This window comes from Sus scrofa, chromosome 2 (genome assembly GCF_054392235.1).
Source record: "Sus scrofa isolate SSC_HxYL_T2T_F1_AM1 chromosome 2, Sscrofa_HxYL_maternal_Yorkshire_Landrace_v2.0, whole genome shotgun sequence".
NCBI classification, from domain to species: Eukaryota; Metazoa; Chordata; class Mammalia; order Artiodactyla; family Suidae; genus Sus; species Sus scrofa.
In genome coordinates, this window is record NC_139384.1 from 111,157,542 (window position 1) to 111,181,665 (window position 24,124).

General features: G+C 34.0%; 1 protein-coding gene across 13 annotated transcripts in view; it reads right to left on the reverse strand.

Moving 5' to 3' along the window:
* Window positions 1–24,124, reverse strand: part of ARB2A (ARB2 cotranscriptional regulator A) — a 416,372-nt gene that overhangs the window by 180,009 nt on the left and 212,239 nt on the right. For all 13 annotated transcript variants that reach the window (XM_085014062.1, XM_013994989.3, XM_085014060.1 and 10 more), the window contains one exon: window positions 13,176–13,295. In XM_085014062.1, the coding sequence (XP_084870188.1) occupies window positions 13,176–13,295 (120 nt within the window). The remainder of the gene's footprint in view (window positions 1–13,175; window positions 13,296–24,124) is intronic.

Consider the following 24,124-nt stretch of genomic DNA (forward strand, 5'->3'; position numbering starts at 1 on the left):
AAACACTATATAAAATATGAAAATCAGACATCTATTACAAAGTTCACTATTTAAAACTATTTATTTAGCTATTAAAAGGATTCAGATGTCTTAAGATACTAGTTTATTTAGCTAATGGAGAGAAACACAAGACAATGCAGGGTAAACATAGCTCACCTTTTACTTTGTCACATTTCTAGTGCTTTCTACAGTGGTAAGATTTTAAGTTTCAGTTTATTATCATTTTCCCCCTAAAGTATAAATATATGTGCCATTCATTTGTTTGATCCTCTTTGCCTAGACTTAAAATTTTATAAAAACTTGACTATTTACATGGAGAAAGAATGATCTAAAAAACAAAGCAATATAACACGCTCATAAATTTTCAAGTATTATGTGTCAGATGAAATGCTTATAATAAACCAGAAAGGCATTAAGTAGTAGTTAATTACAGGGACTCAAATATTTCCTTTGCCGATTTTAACTTCAAATAGAGGAATTTTGAGTTGTCTGGTATTCACAGTGAAATGTAAACTCCATTTATGGTAAGTAAAATACAAAGGACCAAGCAACTATGGTTTCATTTTTTTGTTACAATATTTAAATTTTTGTATTTTCTCTAATATGTGGGGGGAAATGCAGAAAACCAACTTAAAAGTATTATCATCTATTATTTGATATGTGTTGACATTGTGATAGGCACTGAGTAATGAAATTCTACCTTTCCTGATATAAATCTGCACAATATGTGTGCTTTTTGCTTTTAAAAGCATATTCTCAATTTTAAAAGCATGTCAGGTATGATATTCAGTTTACCAAAGAATTTTGTGCTTTAAAGTATAAATACAGAATTTCTTTAAATGGAAAGCTCCATATTTCATTACAAAAATTCCCAATGAATTAGAAAAATATTTCAGACAGTTTTTTTTTTTTTTAAAGCCATCAGAGGAAAGAGTGTGTTTCATGGGCAAATTCATTGATTCTGAGATTGGATTTCAAATGCAAATTAAATGGATTTTGATTCTGGCTCTGATCTTTGTTGTGCAACTTTTGACAAGTTCCTCAACCTTTCTGACTCCATCTGTAAAAGAGGTCTAAAACCTACCTAGCTGTACAATGTCTGGCTAATATTTAATGACCAAGTCTAAGAGTATCCTAAACTAGTGTTCTCTTCTGAATAGCAGAACACATAATGTTTATGAACATAGGCTCTGGAGTCAGAAAGCCTAGGTTTATTTATTTATTTATTTTGCTTTTTAGGGCTGTAACCACAATACATGGAAGTTCCCAGGCTAGGGATCGAATTGGAGCTACAGCTACCAGCCTACATCACAGACACAGCAGTGGGGAATCTGGGCTGCGCCTGCAAACTACACCACAGGTCACGGCAACACCAGATCCCCATTCAACTAAGTGAGGCCAGGAATCAAACCCACATCTTCATGGATACTAGTCAGGTTCATTTCCGCTGAGCCACGACGGAAACTCCAGAAAGCTTAGGTTTAAATTCTAGCTCCATCACTTACTAGCTGTGATCTCAGTACTTAGTATTCTGCTGCCTGAGTTTCCTCATATGTAAGTGAGGATAATAATAATACATCTAGGGCTGTTATAAGGATTGTATGAGTTAATATCTACAAAGTACTTAAAACAATGTCTGGTACTTGGTTGGTTCTACGTTATACAGCTATCACTTCCAGATGTAACTTATAGACGTGGATGATGAGAAGGAACGAATATTGATAGGAGAGATTGTTCCAGTGGGACTTGAAAGGTCAATTCCCTTTAGTTGGTATTAGAATACAGCTGTCTATTTCCAGCATGGAATGAGCTGCAAAGAAGAGCCAATCAGGGGCTTGGCCAAGGAAAGTCATCTGCTTTCCAGATTTTCATAAAGTGTTTTCATTTTTCTGCTTAAACTGAATTTCCACAACACCACATAAAAACATATTCACAATTTAAACATAAATGATTTGGGGATTGCTTGTTATTTTAAATTTTCCACACCTTCTTTCCTCTTCATTAGTTTGGGTAATTAAGAATTACTTAAAATAGAAAGTCTACTTGGAAGGCACAAAAAAAATAAGCAGTAAATAGTACAGAGAATAAAAAGTAAACAATCATGTAATTCAACAGAGAAATGGAGAACTGGATCCCGAAAAACATGAAAAACCAGGAGATTGTTTTATAGGTAAGAGTCAGCATAGTTAGTATACTATAACATTTACTGTGCAAAGGTACTTGATGAGAGGAGAAATAAGCAAAAACAACTGTGACAAAGTGAGAGGTGACATATGTAAAGGGGGAAAATATATTTAAATGCTTCTCATCTGTAGAATGGGGGTGATACCAGTACTTACAAAGTTATGACAATTAAATGAGATAAAGTGTATTTACATAAAGTACATGCCTGATACATATTACAGTGCCTGGTACGTAGAAATTATCATTTAATTTAAGCAGCAATGTTGCTGATGATGAGTATATGGAAATGATGTCACTGTTGTCTGAGCTGTACATCCATAAATACTAGTTCCACTAAAAATATTCATTTTCAGGCTCTGCTATGAGCTTCTTAGAGCTATTTTTGACCCAACCGTGTCTTAGGCCCCCATAGCTGGCCAACAGATGATATAAACTCTATGATACTGGAAATAGCAGGGTACTATTAGAGTAAGAGAGGTCTTTAACACAGCCATCAGATATAAAGGTATCTGTTTTGCTTGAGAATCTATTGTAAGATCTTAGAGAAAATAAGTGTCATCAAATGTTAAGGTTTGTAATATGCTAAAGATATTTAAGATATTGCTACATACTAAATATCTGGGCATAAGTAGAAAAAATATCACTAATATTTTAATAGATTTCCTTAATAGGTTGAGTCTGTAACAATGGTAAAAATTATTATTACACTATTAATGGTATTGGCACTAGTAGTTTTTATTCTGAGGTAATTTGAGCAGAATACAACAAAGGCAATACATAAGTTAGGGATCTCACATCATTTTATTACAATTTAGAGGACACTACAGAGAAAGTGATTTCTCTGTTGTTTTGAGACAGGCTATTGGATACTTTTAGAAAATAATCCTTCTGCCCAGTGCCTCTCCTTCAGAATAATAAATGTTAAGTTTTTCTTCTAATCCAGATGTCTGGTTAATGTAGTAAAGAAATTTGGAGATAAAATGTTAAAAGTTAGACATCAAGGTTTATAGAGGAGTTCCCATTGTGGCTCAGCAGTAACAAATCCAAATAGTATCTATGAGCATATGGGTTCTATTCCTGGCCTTGCTTAGTGGGTTAATGATCTGGCATTGCTGCAAGCTGCAGTGTAGGCCGCACCTAAGGCCAGGATCTGGCATTGCTGTGGGTGTAGTGTTGGCTGGCAGCTGTACCTGTGATTTGACCACTAGCATAGGAACTTCCACATATTGCAGGTGCAGCCCTAAAATTAAAAAAAAATTTTTTTTAAAAAGATTTATGGATATTTAGACTTAAGCATATTAAAAGTTAGAACACTTTGTAATCATCTGACACAATTATAAAACTGTCACTGAAATATTAAATAGCAAATTTTCCATTGTATTCCTTTTTTTTAAATTTAAAAAAATTTTTTTAATTTTCCCACTGTACAGCAAGGGGATCAAGTTATCCTTACATGTATACTTTCCATTGTATTCTAAAGCTCCTTAATAAACTTTTTTTATAAGAAAAATTCAAATAAGGCATGGAGAACTAGGAAGAAATATGAATATACTAATAAATATATAAATAGGCAAACTAATTTCTAGAGGATATGAGATTTAACTTGCTCAACTTAATCAGAGAAAACAGACTGTGGGGTTGGGGTTAGGTTTGCCTACTTCCTTGATTAGAGATTTTAATATCTTCTTAGTTGATTTTCTGTATTTACTGGTTGGTTTTTATTAATAGTACTAAGAGTCCCAAACTTTAGGGTCACAAACTGTACCTCCTACACACTAAAGCACAATGGCCCTAAATGTCTGTGTTGATCAGCTTTGTTCTCTCAACCACCTCACTTTGCTCTGTGGTTTGGCTTTCTATACAAAGGGCAAGATGCTACCTTCTTCACTTCGACCCAACACAGCACCATCTGAGAATTGCTTCTGGCAACTTATCTGTATATAAATCTAGGATCCAAAACTATTACTGAGTATTATTATAGGTCCAGCTAGGTTAGGCAGCATAGTAAGAACCAGAGGAAATAATGGATTGTTATTTATCCTCTGCCAATTAAAAAAAGGATTCTGAGATGACTTGAAGCAAAAGATAACTATGAACTAAGACACTGATAAGAGACTGAGGCTGAGAGTAACTAAGAAATGGAAAATTAACCACAGCTCTGGGTTTACAGGAGACAAAGGTAAAAACAGTTTTGTTTTTTTTTTTAATTTTCTGACAAGAAAAATCTTATAACTTCATCAACAGAAACAATTCTTTCTAACATTTAATTCTAAGATAAATTTACTGTATGACTCTTTATATTTGGGAAGTTAATAGCTTCTTGGCTAAAAAATTCACTTCAAAATTATCTCTTAATTAACTGTCTAAAACTATTTAGATTATGACCTTCTTGAAGCCAAGGATCATGTGTTTTAAACTGTTTCCCCAGTACTTGTACAGAGCAGGGTGTTCAATTGAATAAATGAATGAATATCTTTGATAGTTTTCTGAACCATTTCTTGTTTTGAGGGCATAATATTCAATCCTAACTCTAAGGAATAATTTCCATAAAGTCAAACTTATACGGCCCAGGTGACTTTATTGTGATCTAAATTTATTCAGTGAAAAAGTGCAGAAAAACCTGTAACAAAATATATGAGGTGAGAAAAAACTGAGAAAAATAAATAAATGAATAAATGATTAAATAGACAAAAGTCTCCAATTCTAAAAGTTAAGATCATAGCAGCTTAAAAGAGTGATACTTTGTTTCTCCGGGCCCAAAGAAAGCCTTTGACCCATAGTGTGATCATCTCATAGCCTAAGAGCAGGAAAAATGATGCCTCTTTCAACTCCATTGCTTTTAATGCCATATAAACCTGATAACCAGTATGTCAAGGATAAATCCTAGGTATCTACATGACCTTAGAATGCAATATTTTAGTCTCATTTTGACTTAGGTCACATAAATTGGACTTCTGCCTTGATTCATCACTTCACAGACCTGTTTTTCTGATTACTAAAATGTCTTTCTCAAGAAAAGACCCCATGTCTAAACTCCTAGCCAAGAGTAGAAGTCTTAAACCTTATCTGCTTTGTTCATCCTTTCCCTAGGACTGAATTCTGTTCTTCCTTTTTTCCTTTTCTTTCCTATAAGGCAGTGAGGTGGAGTATGGTTGAGAAGATGCATTCTTAGAAACAATGACTACATTCTCTTTGCTCTGCTATCACCCAATGCCTTGATTTTCTGTTCCCCACAACCAGATTATACCTTCTGATTCAAACCCGAGCTCACCATGCTCTATAGATACCTACCTAGTGTTAGGTCACCTGCTGCACCCTCCAAATCTAAGCTCTCCAGCTGAATCAGCTTTTCCTGAACCCATGCTGAACTCTACTAATGATATCTGGCTTCCATCCTGTTCTCTCAAGCTTTACCATAACATAAATGTAGCATGCTTCAAGTCTGAGTCTACTTGGCTTAAATAAAAATAAATATAAATAGATAAATTTAAATTTATATTTATTTTATATGACTATTTATAAAATAAATATAAATTGTTTAATAAAAATTGAAGTCTAACTTCTAAGACAGAAGTTGAATGGCTTTGACTGAAAAACTTTTTGTCTTCTAAGAGCTCTTTTCACTTTGTGGTGTCAAATCAGAGGTGTCACCAGGGCTGGGAATCTCATTTGGGGGAGTATTTACATTGAGTGATCATCATAAGGCTATAAGAATGTAAAAACAGCTCCATCATTAAATGAAATGTGTTTTTCTACAATACCTCTTATAAAAGGCTTACAAGAGTCAATCATGCTCTCATATCTGAGGTAAAATACAAAATCTCACATTAAGATCTTTTGTAAAACCAATGGAAAAATAAGTATTTCTTATGGAAAGATTTGTATCTAACAAATCAGTATGTCAATTTCTCTGGGTTCTCCTCGACATGTTTTTAGTAGTGCTAATATTAACAGACACTGATTTCCTAGTAGTCTTGCTCAATTAACAGCCCCATCTCTCTGCTGCACAAATGCAGGGCAGTATGACCTGGGTGCAGCCTATCTGTGTGAATAGTGAAAAACCTCCTCCAAAGGTAATTCCAATGGAGTAATATGGATCCTTAGTCTACAAAAAAAAGATTCTTTAAAAGATGAGCGAAATTTTTCTTCATTTCAGCCTTCTGAACAACCTGATATTGATGTGAATGAGAGATATACACATTCAGGAGCACATCAGATCCTTAGTAGAAATGATCTATCAAGGACGGAAATAATCACAAGCAAACTCATACTTAATGTTGAAAAAATGAATGCCTCTAAAGAAACTGGAACCCTGCTATATTGCTAGTGGGGTTATAAAATAGGAAGTGAAGGCTAATGGGTACGGTGTTTTTGGGGGGTGATGAAAATATTCTAAAAATTAGGGAGTCGTGATGGTTGAACAATTCAGTGAAAATACGAAAAACCACTAAATTTTCTGGCATATGAATTATATCTCAATACAGCTCAATAAATCTCAAATATATCTCAATAAGAGACTGTATCTTAAAAAATTTTTAAAGTTAAAAAATGGAAGCAAGCAAAAGTAAATCATTAAATAACAAAACTTTGTCTAATAACTTTTCTCTTTGATTAAGAAGATGGTACTTTGAAGAATGAGTGCCAGAGAAGCAGTCTTTTTGGTCAGCCTGCAGGTTGGGTATACCAGCAGAAAGAAGACTATAAGAAACTAATACCAGGAACAAAAAGGATAATATATCTAATGTGAAATAATTGATTAGGCAGAATCCCCAAATTAACCAATATTCAAATGGAGGGTAGGAAGAATGGGTAAGTTAAATAGCAGAAGAATTGTTGCTAATGCTTAAACTCTATATAATAGTTAATTAATTGTGCAGATATTTAAGACCATTCATATTGTTATAATACATATTGTTCCCAAACTCGTGGTATGGGGAAGAAAAGCTATGTTAGACTCTTTGCCCTCAAGTTGCTTCCAGATGATTTGGGCAAGATTTAGAGATAAAAGATACTTTAAAAAACCTAATTAGCAAAATTTTAAATAATGAAATATATAAATACTATAGAAAAAGGGGGTTATTTGAGAAACTTTATGAAAAATATAGTAAGGAGGAAAATTCTTTCACTTGGGAGGGAGAAATCACAGTAACAAAAATGAGCATGTACCATGGGCATTTAGTCTTATGTTCAGTGACCAATGGTTTAATTCCTAATAACCAGGAATTTTCTAATTAAATCCTCAAACTCCACTTATATAAAGTGGGTATGGGTACTTATAGAGGAGGACAAAGATAAGGGAACTGACCCAACTTATAATTTGTTGGTATCAGAACTGGGGTTCAAGTCCAGGTCATCTTCTCCCAAGTTTCATGTACTTCTACTACACTGGGCTTGGAGGCCAGGGGTGGAGGCAGTGAGATGGAACAGTGGTAGTGAGGAAATCAGACTAAATGAAAGTTTATATTAGGAAACATATAGTTGGAAACAGATAATCAGATTATAGAGAAGGTCTTAAAGTCACAGAGAGGACAGGTGATGCAAGAGACAAGAGGCAATCAATATGATTCTGGAATGGCGTGGCAAAAAGTGTGTTTAAATAATATCAACCATGGTGTGGTCTATAGGATGGAATGGAGAGTAAAGAGTGCCAGTAGGAAAATGAGTATAGGAGTGCCCTATGATGAAGTGAACTGATGAAATTAACAACAGTGGGCACAGAGAGGAACTGCTGGTTGGTTAAATACGGGACAAAAGGAGACGAATTAACACAAAAATTAACAAGCTGAGTCATTTTGTTAAACAGTGAGACCTCCTAATACATACTAAAAATCATTTGAATAAAAGTCAAAAAGAAGTCAAATCCCAATACATAGGTAACTGCTGTGAAGCTTAACAAATCATATCCACATATGTAACTCTCTCCTTTTAAAACTCTAATTTGATATTTCATTCATCTTTAATCAAATTATTAAATATCCAGTATATGCAAACATTTCCCCCAAATTATCTGTTTATCTATATGATCATTACTCATTGTCTGTTGTGCTTGGATTCCCTTCATATCCAATTTGATATGCTTCTACAGGTGTGTATGGGGAAGAATATTACACTCTTCCTCTTCATTCAGCTTTTCAAATTCAATGTCACTAAGTCACAGAGAATTTCTCTCCTCTACATCTAATGTGTGCTTCTTCTGTACCATTACCACTACTTCTAATGTATATGTAATGTGTGCTTCTTCCATACCATTCCCACTGCTACTACTATTCCTACTTCTTTTATCCAGTGGAAAGCCTTTCACTGGATTTTACTTGGACTCTTGTGACTAACTCCTAAAATTACTGTTTTCAACAATCAATCAAATGATAATATCTATACTATATGCAAAAGATTAAACAAAATTGAATATAGGAGGCAAAAATAATATAACCTCTGGTTTCTCTCTAAGGAGCATACCAAAGTAGTTAGGGAAATTAAATGGTTTTCACATAAAACAACTGGAGAATTAAGACAGCATTTCGTACAAGTTGAAATCATTCTACTCATTAACACGCTATTTGTATCATGAGCAGTCAACTCAGAAATTCAAGTTATATTATAAATGGTGATTTATTTTTATTGCATTTCTTACATTTTAAAGTGTTTTTGGGCTGAATTGTTTTGATATTATAATGGCTCAATTTTTCTTTGGCTTTTCTGCTCTTATTCTACCTCTCTTCAATCCCCGATTCCCAGAAGCATATTTTTAGTTATACCTATTGATCACATTAAGCAGATATCCTACCAATATCCAATTTACTTTGTTCTTTGCAGACAAAATGTAAATGATGCTTCTTTAAGGTCATAGTAAACTGCATGTCACTAAAGGTAAAAACTAATTCTTTTAGTCCCATTCCACTTTCTTTTCAGTGTAAATCCAAATCATGCTCCAGGCAATTTTAAAAGATCAACTTAGAGTAGACTGAGGCTGAGTGTCCTCACACAGCTAAATCCAAAAAAATAGTCCTCTATCAGCTGCTGAAGGTCAGCTTAGGCTGCCTGGAGGCTAGGGAGCCCAGCGTGGAACAATGGCAGGAAAATAGAGTTCCCTTCACTCCTTAATTCACATGCAAGTGAGGTGCCAATCAAGTGCTGACAAGCCTGGAGAAACCAAAATCAAAAGTGGGTAGAGATACACTTTCAAAAGGAGCAAGTTTTCACACATTTCTAAGAGATGTTTTTAATGGTGGTTGTGAACATACCATGAATAACATGGAAAAGGAAATAAAATTAATAAGAAAAATACTAATTTTCTATTAACTGAGATGGTTTAATAAGCTAATGAAATGTATTTGCTAAAATTGTTTAATGTGTTCTATAAAAATATCAACATGTACTCTGAGTAAGGAAAGAAGTCTGAATGCAAATTGATGGATTGAACACTACAAACAGGGAAGCTAACGTGAGTTGAGCTTGGAAACTAGACACAGACAAGGAAAGCTAACTCATTTCCAAATAAAAGAAAAATTTAAGCTTGCTTGATTTTTGTCAAATTAACCATGATCTAGAAAGACAAGAGCAAAGCACTCTGAAATGACCAACAAGGGAAGCAATGGAATCACTTCATAAAGTGGCTGGTGAGAGAGATGATAAAAATGCTGAAAAAAACTACTCTGTTCTTTAAAGACAGTTAATTTTCAATAAATGAGTTTAAATTTTTAACAACTAATATAAGGCAAAAGTAAGCTGCATTACTTGCAGATGTCTTTCTAAATGAATTTCATAAATGACTGTGATTATGACTACTAATTCTATCTATCATATATAAAACTGAATTTCTTAGAAATTTAAGGCCTCAAAAATGATGGTTTAATTAATGATCACTTTATATACTGGTGTTATTTTAAATACACAGAAAATACACCATAAGATAGATACATTACATTTACTGAATTACTTTTAATGAATTGATAAAATTTATTATCAATTCATAAAATAAATAGTTCTTCCCTATTTATTCAAGTTCTTTGCTTTAATAGCTAAATGATGAAATTGCTATGAGAGCTGTCTTATCAACATCTATTTTTACTAGGACCACAGAAAGCTTAGAGAATTAGAAACTTGAGTTGTTACCATATGACAAGAATAAAAGCAGTGAAAGGCATATTTTTAGAATCACTTTTTTCATTATTATAGTCAACTGTATGCTATTTTATGAGGATAGGCCTGATCGAGTTCCAAGATTTACTACCATAAAAGGAATATTGGTTTTGAAAATAAATCTCTAAACTATAATGCATTCTTCAGGAGAAATTCAACATTTCAAGACAGGATATAATAAGAAATTAGGTTCTCTGTTTTTAAAAATAACAATTAGCAAAATATGAAAGCTCTACAATTGTTTTGTGCTCTAAATTTAAAAGTAATTTTTTAGATATCCATTAGTAGAACTTTTAAACTACAATTATACATAATTTTAATTCAACAAATTTCAACATACATTTTAGCATAGGTCATAGGTCTTGACTGGTACTTGTTTTTCAAACAATAAGCACTACAAGTAATTACATGTACTATTGAAACTGTACTAGCCACACAGTTAACATTTAAAATAAATTTTCTTAAAATTCATGACCTAAAAACCAAGAATATGAACTTAAATGAGAATGGTAGAAAAACAATCTCCATGCATTCCAACATGATGCTACAAACTATGACTGTTCCATCCATAAGGGGTGTGTGTGTGTATGTGTGTGTGTAAAGCTTTTAACAAAGGTCACAATTTTATGATAATTTTTTAAAGGTTCAATTTTATTGAAATCCAAGGGATTTCAAGGTCTGATGCATATAATGTAGTATTGGGACAAAAAACTAAACCATATAACTTAAGAAGTTCACAACTCACTTTCTTATAAAGTTAATATTAAAATTTTAATCCATGCAAAACAATTTCACATATGTAATACTTATGTTGAAAAATCCTGAGAAAATAAATTTTGTCAACATTTTAAACACCATGACTTTTCCCCTAGAATAATGAGGGGAATAGGAAAGAACATTATTTATCTTCAGGCAAAAATAAAAAATTTAAACACATTTTATTATTTTTTGTTGTTTACCAATGCTGTCTTTCAAAAATCCTTTTGAAATGAAGTAGAAACATAATGGCCTTGAATATATTAAGCTTTGTCAAATATTTTTGTAAAACTTATCAGGTACAGTGTTACATATTTAGAGGAAACTTTTTCAATAGGTTATGAACTACCTTTTTTTTAGTTGCCACCATCTGTACACCCCCTTGATATACCCCTATCAAAGTTGCTTGACAAAAAGTAGCGAATACATGAAGTTGAGATAATCGCCATTAATATTTTAAAATCTAAACAAGGTATATTACATTAAATAGACTTCTCAGTCCTGGTGTTGCCTGACAGATATGTGATGTGCCAGTGGTTATATTATATTCCTCCTCCCATGCATGCACCTCCTGCAGAGATAGCAGACTACAGAAGCTGACCCTTACTGAGACCATCTTGTCTCTCTGACAAAGCTCCTTTTTAACTTCTTACTTACTGGTTACTTCCTGTGATGGAGAAAAACTTTAGCTCAGCTTGTGATAATTTCACAGGCCCTGAGGACCCTGACCCTAATAGCCTCAAGGTCAGAAGTCAAGTCTTGTTCTGAAACATCTGTGTGCTTTATATTAAAGTGGAACAAAAGTGGAGAAATATCCACCAGTGTGTGACAAGAAGGATAGGCAAAATGGGACTGACACACTGGTCATCTGTTACTCTGGCATCTTAAGTTCATTTTTAAAACTGTCCAAAACTCACTTAAATTCCAAATTTGATATACAAAAGGTTTTTGTTAACTGTCTTAAAGTAAAAAGAAAAAAGAAATTTATGTTTTAAAACCTTAAGTTGCCCAATATATATTAAAATAAATTAATTCAGCAAAGCTAAAAGTACTTGAATATAATTTCTAAAAAGTGATAGCAATTTAAGAAAGAAGTAATTTAACTTATTTACTGAACTCAAGAGAGCACAGCATTTGTAAATTTAGGGTAGCTGAAGTATTCTCAGGTGTCACCACTAGTTTCACATCTAAATCATGTGGTAAATAATAAAGCGCAAGGGAGCTGAAAATGTCATGGGAATATATTTTATTTCCATGACGAAGAGAAATGTACAGCAAAGTTTAGAAACATGAATATTAGATAACGAAGCCTGGGCTTGCTGTTAATGTCCACTTCAGGTTATTTGGATTTAAAATTATCAAGTGCACTTTTATTAAATTAGTCATTTTATTAGAGCGCTAGTATCTTCCTGTGACAAGGGATGATGGACATGGAGCACATTTTTAGGACTGATTATATCTCATTAATCATTCATATCAGCACAAAGTATGACAATTGTAAAATTGCATATAATACAGAAAGAATTTAGAAATCTTGATAGGTTTTTTTCTATCAAGTACACATAATCTTAACCTCAAGAATAAGGTTATTTTGAAATGCAAAGATTTTTATGACCAAGCAATAAGTTCCCCTTCCAAGCAAATTAAGCCTTCTGATAGTTTTAATAATAATTACATAGACTCTACTCACTAACTTGTGGAGAAAGTATAGTCATGTCAGTTAAAGATTATCAAAATATTCCCAAACATTCAAAGCGTCTCTTGAAATTTTAAACACTTTACAGATAATATATGCTTCAATAGTGTACAAATAAAAGAGGAATCACAAATAGCATAAAATGTATGGAAAGTGGAGCTCTACAGTAGAAATTAAAAAAGCAATATGTAAGTAAGGAACAGGCAAAAAGATTTCTGGTTAGCACTGAAAAGCTCTGCCATAATAAAAGAAAGAAGTATACTCTTTTAAAACATCATGAAAATTATCTACTCAGTACTTAATTTTCATCCTATAAAATAATGATGCCAAGAAAAAGGGAGTGAAAAAGACAAGCCTGTAAGGGGCTTGGAAATTAAAATAGAGTTAAATGTGCACTTACGAGTTCAACAAAAGCAAGTCCTCCATAGCTGTGGGCAACAAAAAATACATTCTCAGCTGCAGATTGGGCTATGAAATGGTCCCACACATAGATGGCGTGTTCTTCAGGAGAACCATTTTCCTATAAAGAAAATAAATACCATATATTACATACTGTCTCTAATTATTATCAAGTGATCAAAGATTAAATTACATGCTTGCTTACACAGCTTAAAAAATAAGATGGTTATAGCTTATTGAAATAATAAAAAAGAACTACACTGAAAATTCAAATTAGGGAATGAATTAGTATTAAATTACTAGTAAATTACTGCTAAACTTTACTCTTACTAAATCTTCCGAAAGAAAATATTTAAAATAAGCACATTTTTGAGGGGAAATTGCTCATTCTGGGTATAACTGAAATATTAAAATATATCTTAAGTACATTAGAATTGCATAGTAGAAAGTTAAAGTGGTCTTATGATAAAACTGTAACACTAAGAAAAGTAAGATACATTTCTATACATATATCTGAAAATACTTATATATACATCTATATTATTTGATTTATAAAATTTTAAGTAACTATGTGAACTGAAAATAAGAAAATTAACAACAAATGTTTTCTATTACATTATTTTAAAAATATGCTTTTTTCCTAAAAGCATTTTCCATACATATTTTATTTCTAGAACTGTGAGAAATCTAAACATATAAACCTGAACATTTTACATTTCTCCTAACTTGCAAAACCCTCATAAACGTATGAATATTGCTTTAATTCCAAAAGTTCTATAATAACTTCATTTTATTGTATTTATTTCTATAGCTGACACATTTTGTGGTCAAAGCTAAAACATGGATACTGAGGGGGAAAAAAAATGAATCAAAGAGCTAAACAAACCCAAATTGCTAAAAACTAAAACAGATCATGAAAATGTTTTGTCTGAATATTTCTTGGAAGCTTTAACACCAAAAGACTAATTCCCTAAGAATGTCATGGTACTAAATGATGAGCACAATTTATTTACATTTTCCATCTTAGAAAATTTTAAATGTCATATTAGGGTTCTTATGTATGGCTTCACTTGCCATCAGAAGCTACTGTTCCCTAATATCTGTCTCCATTCTAAACTTCTCATCAGAGATCCAAACCCAAGGTCATTTCCTTTTGAATGCCCCACAGATACTTCAAACTTGACCAATTCAATATCATGATAAAAATTTCCTCTCCAAACCTCTGTCACTGTCTTTTCTCATCTCTAGCTGTAATCTGAACATCATCTCTCATGTCTCTCTCTCTCTCAAACTCCACATAAAATTTATCATTAAAAACTTGTTGATTCCATCCCCCCCACTATCACTTAAAGCCATTCTCCATTCTCATTTCCTCTGGCTTCGCCCAAGCTCATTCTTTCACAAGTGGGTGACCGAAGCAGTCTCCAGTCCAGTTTCCCTAACTCTAGGAATGCCCATTTAAATGCTTTCTCTAATTCTACAGTGAGAATAACCTTTTGAAAATGCAAATATGATCATTTTGTCATGTTACTCACTCCCTGCTTAGACCCCTCTGAAGTGTTTTCATTGTCCTCAGTATCAAGTTCAAACTCAGAATGACACTAAGGCCTTATATGAACTGACTTTAGCCTTGCAATGTATCTGAAAAATATGATGATCGAAAAGATACCCTTTTCTCCCCATGAGAGACCACAGAGAACACTCTGTGTTCCAATTTCAGGGAACAACTTGTAGTAACCTAACTGTACCATAATTTTCTTATCTCTGGGCTGCTGTTTAGAAAGTGATCTGAGTACTCTGCCTTTACTTTATCCACCACCTTTATCTGCACAACTGCCACTTATCTTCAGAACTCAAGTGAAACCTCACCTTCCAGTGAAAGTCTTCCCCATCATTCCTAAGGCTATGTGATGTCCTCCAACCACAGCCTGTGCATGTTCCCACTACCGCATTGAACAGTCTGTACTGTAACTGCTTGTTAGATTATGAAACTCCTGAGGCCAAGAGCTGTGTCTTGTTCATTAAATCTTAGGGTAACAAGTAACAAAAGCACAGTGTTTATCTTCAGAATGATTACTTAGAACCTTGTAGTTATATATTAAAATACAAATATACTTTCGAAGATATCTATTAGTAATATAAATATAAAATTACCCACATATAAAGTATACAAAATAAATAAAAGAATCCTAATTGGAAGGAAACCCTTGTAGAGCATTTTTGGCTTTAATAATTTAACTTTCGGAGTTCCCGTCGTGGCGCAGTGGTTAACGAATACGACTAGGAACCATGAGGTTGCGGGTTCGGTCCCTGCCCTTGCTCAGTGGGTTAACGATCCGGCGTTGCCGTGAGCTGTGGTGTAGGTCGCAGACGCGGCTCGGATCCCGCGTTGCTGTGGCTCTGGCGTAGGCCGGTGGCTACAGCTCCAATTCAACCCCTAGCCTGGGAACCTCCATATGCCGCGGGAGCGGCCCAAGAAATAGCAACAACAACAACAAAAGACAAAAAAAGACCAAAAAAAAAAAATAATTTAACTTTCACTAGTTCAATAAGTAGAAAAATAGTTATTAAAATCCATATAGTGGTTAACTCTAAGGATGAGAGACAGAGTTTTGACTGGGAAATAGACTTCTAGTGGCTGGTAGTATTTCATTTTTTGACTGGGGTAGAAGTTACACAAGTGTGTTCTTTATGGTATAGTTAACTGCCTAATACATATTTAGCACTTTTCTGCACATACACATATATATATAGAGAGAGAGAGGGAGAGAGAAAGAGTGATCACAGATTTTATTATATAAATCTTTAAGAGTCAAGAAAGGTATTGTTAATAATTATACTAGGAGAACAGGTCTAAATTGGGACCATCCAGAGAAAAAATCCAGACATCCGGTTTCCCTAGTTATATCTCACAGTGAAAGAAATGTAAAAACAAAACAGGAAGGGAGGTAACAGAGTTTCTACTAGAGAAGTAACAATCTTCAATACCTGTGCTGGTCCTAAGTATTCTTCTACATCTGGACAGAATGAAAACATACAGGAGATTAGAATACTCTGTCCCCACTAGGCTCTGGGCTGGAAGTGGAAATCTAAGAATGATAAGAAGTAAGCCATGATCCTGGTCTTCAGTGTGTTTGCAATATTATAAGGGGGTTAATGCATGAAGATAGGACAGGCAGAAGTCTGTAAGGGGTATTACTTTCTCTATTCCTGATGGGCTGTCTCAACACCAAGTCCAACAGGTCTGTTATAAATTCATACTACCTGATCTCAGCAAAGTCCTCCCTGCTTTCTTCTCACAGTCACCAATTCTTCCTTTATACTGTGAAGGCCTATCTGCCCATCGCTTTCTTTCCCACCTCATTGAGTCCTCTTATAGGAATCTTAACTAGTCTTTTCCTCCTAAAACCTGACTCTAACCATCCCACTCTCCTGCCTAAAAGGTCATTAACTGCAATGGTTATCATCGCCTACAAAATAAGTAACTGAAACTCTCTAGCCAACATTTCTAAATATATCTTTCCAGTCTTTCTTCTTCTTATTTTTAGGGATCTTATTCATGCTCCAGGAAAATCTGGGTTACAGACAAAAAGTCTGAAAACCTTAGACAAAAACTCTATCATGAAATTCAGTCTGGGATCTTATGGGTAATGCAGCTCAGACTAGGCAAAACCTAAAGGTAGAGAGCACTTCCAAGGGGGCAGTTCGGCTTTCCACATATGAAGTGATAGACTATCCTACTATTTAGGGTGATGGTACAGTGAATGGAAAGGAAGGGATGGAATAAGTCATTACAAAGGAAGAATAGGAAAACTTTGTGACTCATAGGATATAAGGGAAATTGCCAACTGGGCCCAAATGACCCACCTATGAGTGAAGGAGAACTAAGAATCAACAGTTCTTTCCACTGTTCATATATAAAGATTAGTGTTTTCAGAGGTTAGTACTATAGCTGAGTCTTTTCTTCTACAATCTATGGAGATGATAGGCTATTAATAATGGTCTATGAGAAGTAGGAAAAGAAACCTCAAGAATCCATGTGCCCCCCCACCCCCGAAAAAATATTTTTAGCCTGAGTCTAAGATTGTCATATTGTTTTTTGGTTTTAGATTTTAACACCTAATGTTTTTTTTTTTTTATTACTCAAATGAATTTGTCACATCTGTAGCTGTACAATGATCATAACAATCCAATTTCACAGGATTTTCATCCCATAGCCCAGCACATCCCCCCACCCCCAAAACTGTCTCCTCCGGAGACCATAAGTTTTTCAGTGTCTGTGAGTCAGCATCTGTTCTGCAAAGAAGTTCAGTCTGTCCTTTTTTCAGATTCCACATGTCAGTGAAAGCATTTGATGTTGGTGTCTCATTGTATGGCTGACCTGACTTAGCATGATAATTTCTAGGTCCATCCATGTTGCTAAAAATGCCGGTATTTCATTCCTTTTAATGGCTGAGTAATATTCCACTAACACCTAATGTTCTGAAAAGCAAGACTCAATGGAAAAAACATCTATGTTATCTGCTTAGGAAGTTGTCCACAGGCACAACTAAACCATTACACAAGATTATTCCAGGCTGCACTTGACATCCACTGACCCAAAAAGACACAGGGTAGGAATCACAGTTTGCTTTCAGGGCAGTACCAGGCATTCCTTTTAGTCAAAGTCTCACAGCAGTTCCTGTAGTAGATTGCAAGGCATAACCTTGCAGGAGTTATTCTTTTGGCCATGAGGTATAAGCTTAGGAGTGAGGGAATCAGACTCACATTGGGCAGATAAAGGAATTACCCTGCATTAAGTCTTATAACCTACAGATGCCAATACGTCTTGCAACAACTCCATAAGGCATGGTTTCCAGGGCCCTTGCCTGCTGGGAGTGGCCAATTACAAGGGCTAGTACCCTCAGGGAAGATCAGAATTGTGGTATTTATAGTCCACTCTAATCCTTCTAATCTAGGAGTTCCCATTGTGGTGCAGTGGAAATGAATCCAACTAGTATCCGTGAGGTTGTGGGTTCGATGCCTGGCCTCACTCAGGATCTGGCATTGCAGTGAGCCGTGGTGTAGGTGACAGATGCAGCTTGGATCTCAAGTTGCTGTGCCTGTGGCTGGCAGGTGTAGCTCCAATTTGACCCTTAGCCTGGGAACCTCCATATGCCATGGGAGTGGCCCTAAAAAGCAAAAAAAAAAGCAAAAAAAAAAAAAAATCCTTCTAATCTAGATACAGCTTACCAATCAGGAGTCATTTTCTACCACAGGCACTACTGCCCAACAATCAACCACTTAGAGCAGATACTAGAGTATGCTTCCAGAGCCCCGTTGGGTTACAGGCACTCATTTTCTGGGCTGTGCAACTATTCTCAGCTGATACCTTTAGCTGAGGTACTTTCTAGGAATTGCTCTCAGCCAAATAATGCTATCTTGCCTAAAGTTAAAATCCCACTTCTGAGGTAATTTACATCCAATGACTGGTTGAGATGATGTGAATCTATAAAGGACCTATCTCTTGCCTCAAGGCAGGATATTTTTGAAAAGCCATCCCAGATCTGGAGATCACCAAGGAGTCAAATGAGGACTTGGTTCTGACTAAATTATAGTTCAACTACTGAAAAACTCTTTTTTTTTTTTTTTTCTCCTATAGGTGTCCATCACAAGAGAACTCCCCAAAAAACTTCCTGCATACAACTTCGGAGTTGTTAACTAGGAAACTAGACTTAAGATACCACCTTATCAGGCTTCCAGGGATAGTTAGAAAGTTAACTGAAGGTCAGATTCTCATACAGAAGGGGAAAGAGTTTTGCTAACCTTTGACCCCTAGCATCTTACAAGAAATATAGGTAAGTATTTACATCTATTTACATGTATTATTATCCTACCTATGTTTATAACAACTATAAAATATTGTTGGCTCAAGTTTACATGTCAGTTCTATGGTGGCTTACATTGAGTCCTGTACTATTTCACTGGTTCTTCTCTATCCTGCTATTTATTTAATCTGCCATGTCACTTTTTCCTTCTAGAATATAAGCAATTTGAAGGCAGATTCTCTTTTGATCCCACTATAAATACAAGGCACGCTATAGGCATTTAATAAACGACCAACAATGCTAGTGCAATTGGTAATGATACTGTCGACAAAGTACCATGAAGTGCATTTCAAAAAACAAGACAAAGGAGTATTCAAATTTCACTTCAGGAATTTAGCCTCTAATATTCTGGAATGTGGCAAATGATTGATGCTCAAAGATGTTCATCACTGTCCCATTTATAGAAACAAAAATCTGGACCGCATTTACATGTCCAATGTGAAGATAAATATTTAAGCTTATCTAAGAAAATATTAAGTAGCTATTCAATAAGTTTATAAAGTAATAATAATATAGGCAGTTCATCTAATTTTATAGGTAGTATAACCTTCACTATGTGAAAAGGCTTCAAAAAGATGAGAAAGAATCAAATAATACTAAAAGCAGCTGCTTATGGATGGTGGGATTATGAATATTTTCTATTTTTAGCTTCTTTACATCTTTCTGAACTTTCAAATCAGTACAAAGTGAATGCTCTTTATAATAAAACAAGTAAATAACACTAAAAAATATCAGAATTCCTATTGAATAATTACTTCTGGATTCATAGTGGGAATAAAATTTGAGCTGGATCTTTACATCTTCATAGCTAACAAATTGTAACATTGGTGCTGAACCCACTGCACTACTACAAGCAGCAAATTAAAAGGGATGTTTCAAATAGATTCAAAAGTAAAAACTGATACCTGAAAACCTGACAATAACTGAAGAAAGAGAAAACTCACAAAAAATCAGAAGAGTACATATAGCAGAAGGAATCTGAGACTATTAGCATTGTTACAGAACAACATAAGGGCAGTACAGCATTTAAAGCACAATAACTGATAGGAACAATAGTGCTCTTGAATCATCACAAGAAAGTTAATGATGCTATGTGATTTCCATTTTTGAAGGACTAGTGGCATTATGATTAAATAGTTTTATTCAAAATATTATTTTTAAAAACAGGTGATAAACGAGATAAACTTTAGCTATAAAAAACCTAGCTTTCTGATGTGACTATTTCCTAGGGCTTTCATAAATTTATGGCTTTGTAGTTACTATCATAGTGTTTAGGAGAGCCAAATCCGCATCATTACAAGATGTATCAAATTCTGACAAATATTTGCTGCCACCTACAAGACAGTTAAGCACAATAATGGTAGTACAGGAATTAACAAAACTGGAGTAGTTTTAAATAAATATTTGGGACATTACATTACTGAAATCCCAATTTTATAAATGAGGTGATGCTGTTCTAAGGAACATTTGTGTCATTCCAACCTAGAGCTCACACTGTGTCCACAATCATTATATATTTATAAACCATAATCCAGAGAGTGTATACTACCAGTAGTGTATTTTGAAATTAAACAGATTTCAAAAGGAAAGATGTTCTAATAGCCTCAATTACAGAAATGCAAACATACTAAATCTACTTTACAGGTTTCTCCATGAATTTCACATTAGAGTGCATTTTGTATTGAGTAACTTCAAGTTGAATGGTTTTAGAATATGTAAATATAGGAAGTGCATGAAAAGACAAAAGTAAATCCAATTTGCCAGTGGTAGAATGCATGGAATATTTACAACGTGGAATTCGGCAGTATTCAGAGTCTAGGATGAATTTCCTGATATACTTCTTGCCATCGTTAATTGTTAAATGCCAAACAGAAGTGATACAGTAACCAAAGCCTTATCAACTATACCAGATTCTACTACCTAGGCATTGCAAGGTCTGCATTTATGATGGACTACCTGAGCTGATAACACATGGAATTATCTAAACAACATTTGCATATTTGTGTAATTATTTTCTAAGGTTAATTAGCTCCTGTAAAGCATTTCGCCCTTTGAGACTGCTTACAGTGACAGGTTCACATATTTTCTGAACCATTGCCAAATTTGACAGATTTTTCTTCAGCTAACCTGTTGCTACAAAGTTATAAAATGAGTGCTCCTGTAATACATATTTCAAACTCAAAATTGATTTTAGGAACAGTAAAATGCAGAAGGAATAAATTTCAAGATTTTAAAAATGTCCAGTTTTAAAATCAAAACTTCAAGATTATTTTACTTCATATAAATCTTTCTGTGATTATGATGAAAATCAAACGAAGAAAATTTCTTTGTAAATAGTAAAATCTAGCATTTTTTACTTGAACCAGCACATACACGTCATTAACTTCAGTTGTGTCCACCTCTCTCTCTTTCCGACACACTTAACATACACACATCTCCCCTCATCAGCAGTACCCTTACTACTACCACTGATTTGCTATCTACACTGGAGAGATCAGCTGGAGAAAGAACAGTAATAGAAAAAACACATTTTTTAATGGCGAAACCTACAAATCAAAGTTATTTCTTTTAAAAAGCTAAGACCTCATTAGGCAAAATATAGTTCAATAAAATCCAAATAGGATGCAGATAGCCAAGTTAGAGGGATTTATGAGGATACAAAAATGTAAGTTAACTTCTTGCACCCAACCAATCCACAGGTACAAGATAAAAGAAAATTCACATTTTTAGGAATTGGCTAGTAGGGTGTGCTTCCAGAAAAAATGAAACACAATACCATATGGCCCTAATCCAGAAATACATATGCAAGAAAATCATATGGTTTAGCTTTAAACTTTTAGATGTCTTTTAACTCCTTAGTACATGAACAAAGTATAAATTGTATATTAGTAAAAAACAAAACATCTATAAGAGCAGTTCAGTGCAAAATATATTTTATAATGTCACATGGAAGATAATTTTACTTTAATATGGTTAAATATTCCTGGATTAAAAATCTATCTTCATTTTGATATTTTAAAATATGTTACCCTTTAAGAAGTATAAGCATTTCTGTTTAATGATTATCAAGGGATTAAGAGTATATATGAACACATAATAACTGATGTTACAGCATATATCTAGTGAAAACATCTTTAAAAATAAAGGACCATTATTTGGTCTTTAAATATTAAATGGAACTATATGAAGTTACTAATATTAGACATGTTTTCACATTGATGGCAATTTCATAAGATTTAACTTCAAATATAATGAAAATAAAAGAATCCATAAGTTGGCGATACCTTGAAACTATCCATTTTTTCCTACTTTTAGGTGTCAAGATATTGACAGCCATCAATCTTGGAGACAGATTCAAGGCTATAGCACTTGTCAATATGGCTATCTTTAATAAACTATAAATGGTTATAAACAGAAGACATTCATAATGATTACAAATGACAAAGGATCAGTATTCAGAACCAGAGCAAACACATTTGAATTTCTACAGATATTTTAGGCTTAACATGTCCCAAAGCAAACTCTTTTTAGGTCTTCCAGTTCCTCCTGTCTGTTCTCCTTTTAGTTTCTCTCATCTTGTCAAGTGGTACTTCCACTCACCCAGTTGTTCAAGCCAAAAATCTGGAAGTCATCCTTGACAACTTTCTCTTCTTCTATCTCTCATATTCATCCAATTTAATTTATCCTCCAAAATATTTCTAAAATCCGTAAACTTCTCTTCAATTCCATTCTTACTATCTCCACACAAGCTATTATCTTATCTTGCCCAGCAAGCTAACCTCTTGAACTGGCTACATGCTTTCTCTCATTTAGTCTTTAAAATGACTTTATGACATCGACACTCTAATTATCCCATTTTACAGAGATTAACGATTTTGTTCAAGATCAGACAACTTGCCAGATTACAAAATAGTCTATCTGGTTCTACCATCTGAACTTCTACTCTATACTACCACTTCTTTTAAATGATATGTGTTAAACTTTATCTTTTTATAATCTGTTTAAATATAAAATTTAAACAATTAACTAATAAGAAGTTAGTAAAAAATTGGGCTAAGCAAATAATTTTGACTTATTATTTATAGAAATGGTGCCAAATGTTTTGTGACTGGGCCATAATTGCCATAAAATGGGTATAACCTGGCATGCAAGGCAGATAGAGCTGGTAGCAGTCTTAGATTCCAAAACTATGCTTCTGAGCATTTCCACTCAAGTAAACATCCTACTCATTTTAATAAAACTTAGGCTCTCCTCTCTCAGTGCAATCTAATATAATCATAATCATCCTTCTATAGCATATACTGAGGCAGGCATGAAACTAAATACTTTATAGGTATTAACTCACTTAATTCTCACAACAGTCCTATGAAGTACTATTATTATCCTCTTAATCAGATAAACAGGCAAAAAATGAATAAAGAGCCTACTCAAGAAAATTGCTAGTACATGGAAGAGCCAGAATTCAAACCCAGGTAGTCCAACTCCATATCTATAATCTTAATCACTTTATGCCATGTTAAAAGACCTTTAATATCCTTTCTTCTATGTAGAAATAATCAAGGTTTTTGCTCTTTGTAGCAATGAACCAAATGGCAAAGGGGCTTTAAAAAAGGGACAGGAGTGGTATTTATGTAGATATAATGTACTGTGGGCCAGGTTCATATGAAAAAAGACTTTCTATGTGAAATAAAGCAATTTGTTTTCTGAAAGTTAAATGTGTCCTTCTTTTCCTTGAATCTCTTCTTCCACCTTATGACAGTGAAACTGAACCTAGCTTGAGATCTATTAATTATTTTCTGCCATTTAGTCATCCATGAAAAGGAAAAAGGTTAAGTGAGAGCATCTAGACACAAAACTACATATTGTACAATTCACTTCATAGGAAGTTCTAGAAAAATAAAAAGCTATAGTGTTAGAATCAGTGGTTGGCAAGGTCAGAAAGTGGGCAGAGGGAACTAATTGCTTTCGGGCATAAGAGAAAATTTTTTGGGGTGATGGATTTTTTTTTTTTTACCATGATTGTGGTATTGATTACACAGTGACATACACTTACCAAACACATACAACTTTTCACTCAGAATTG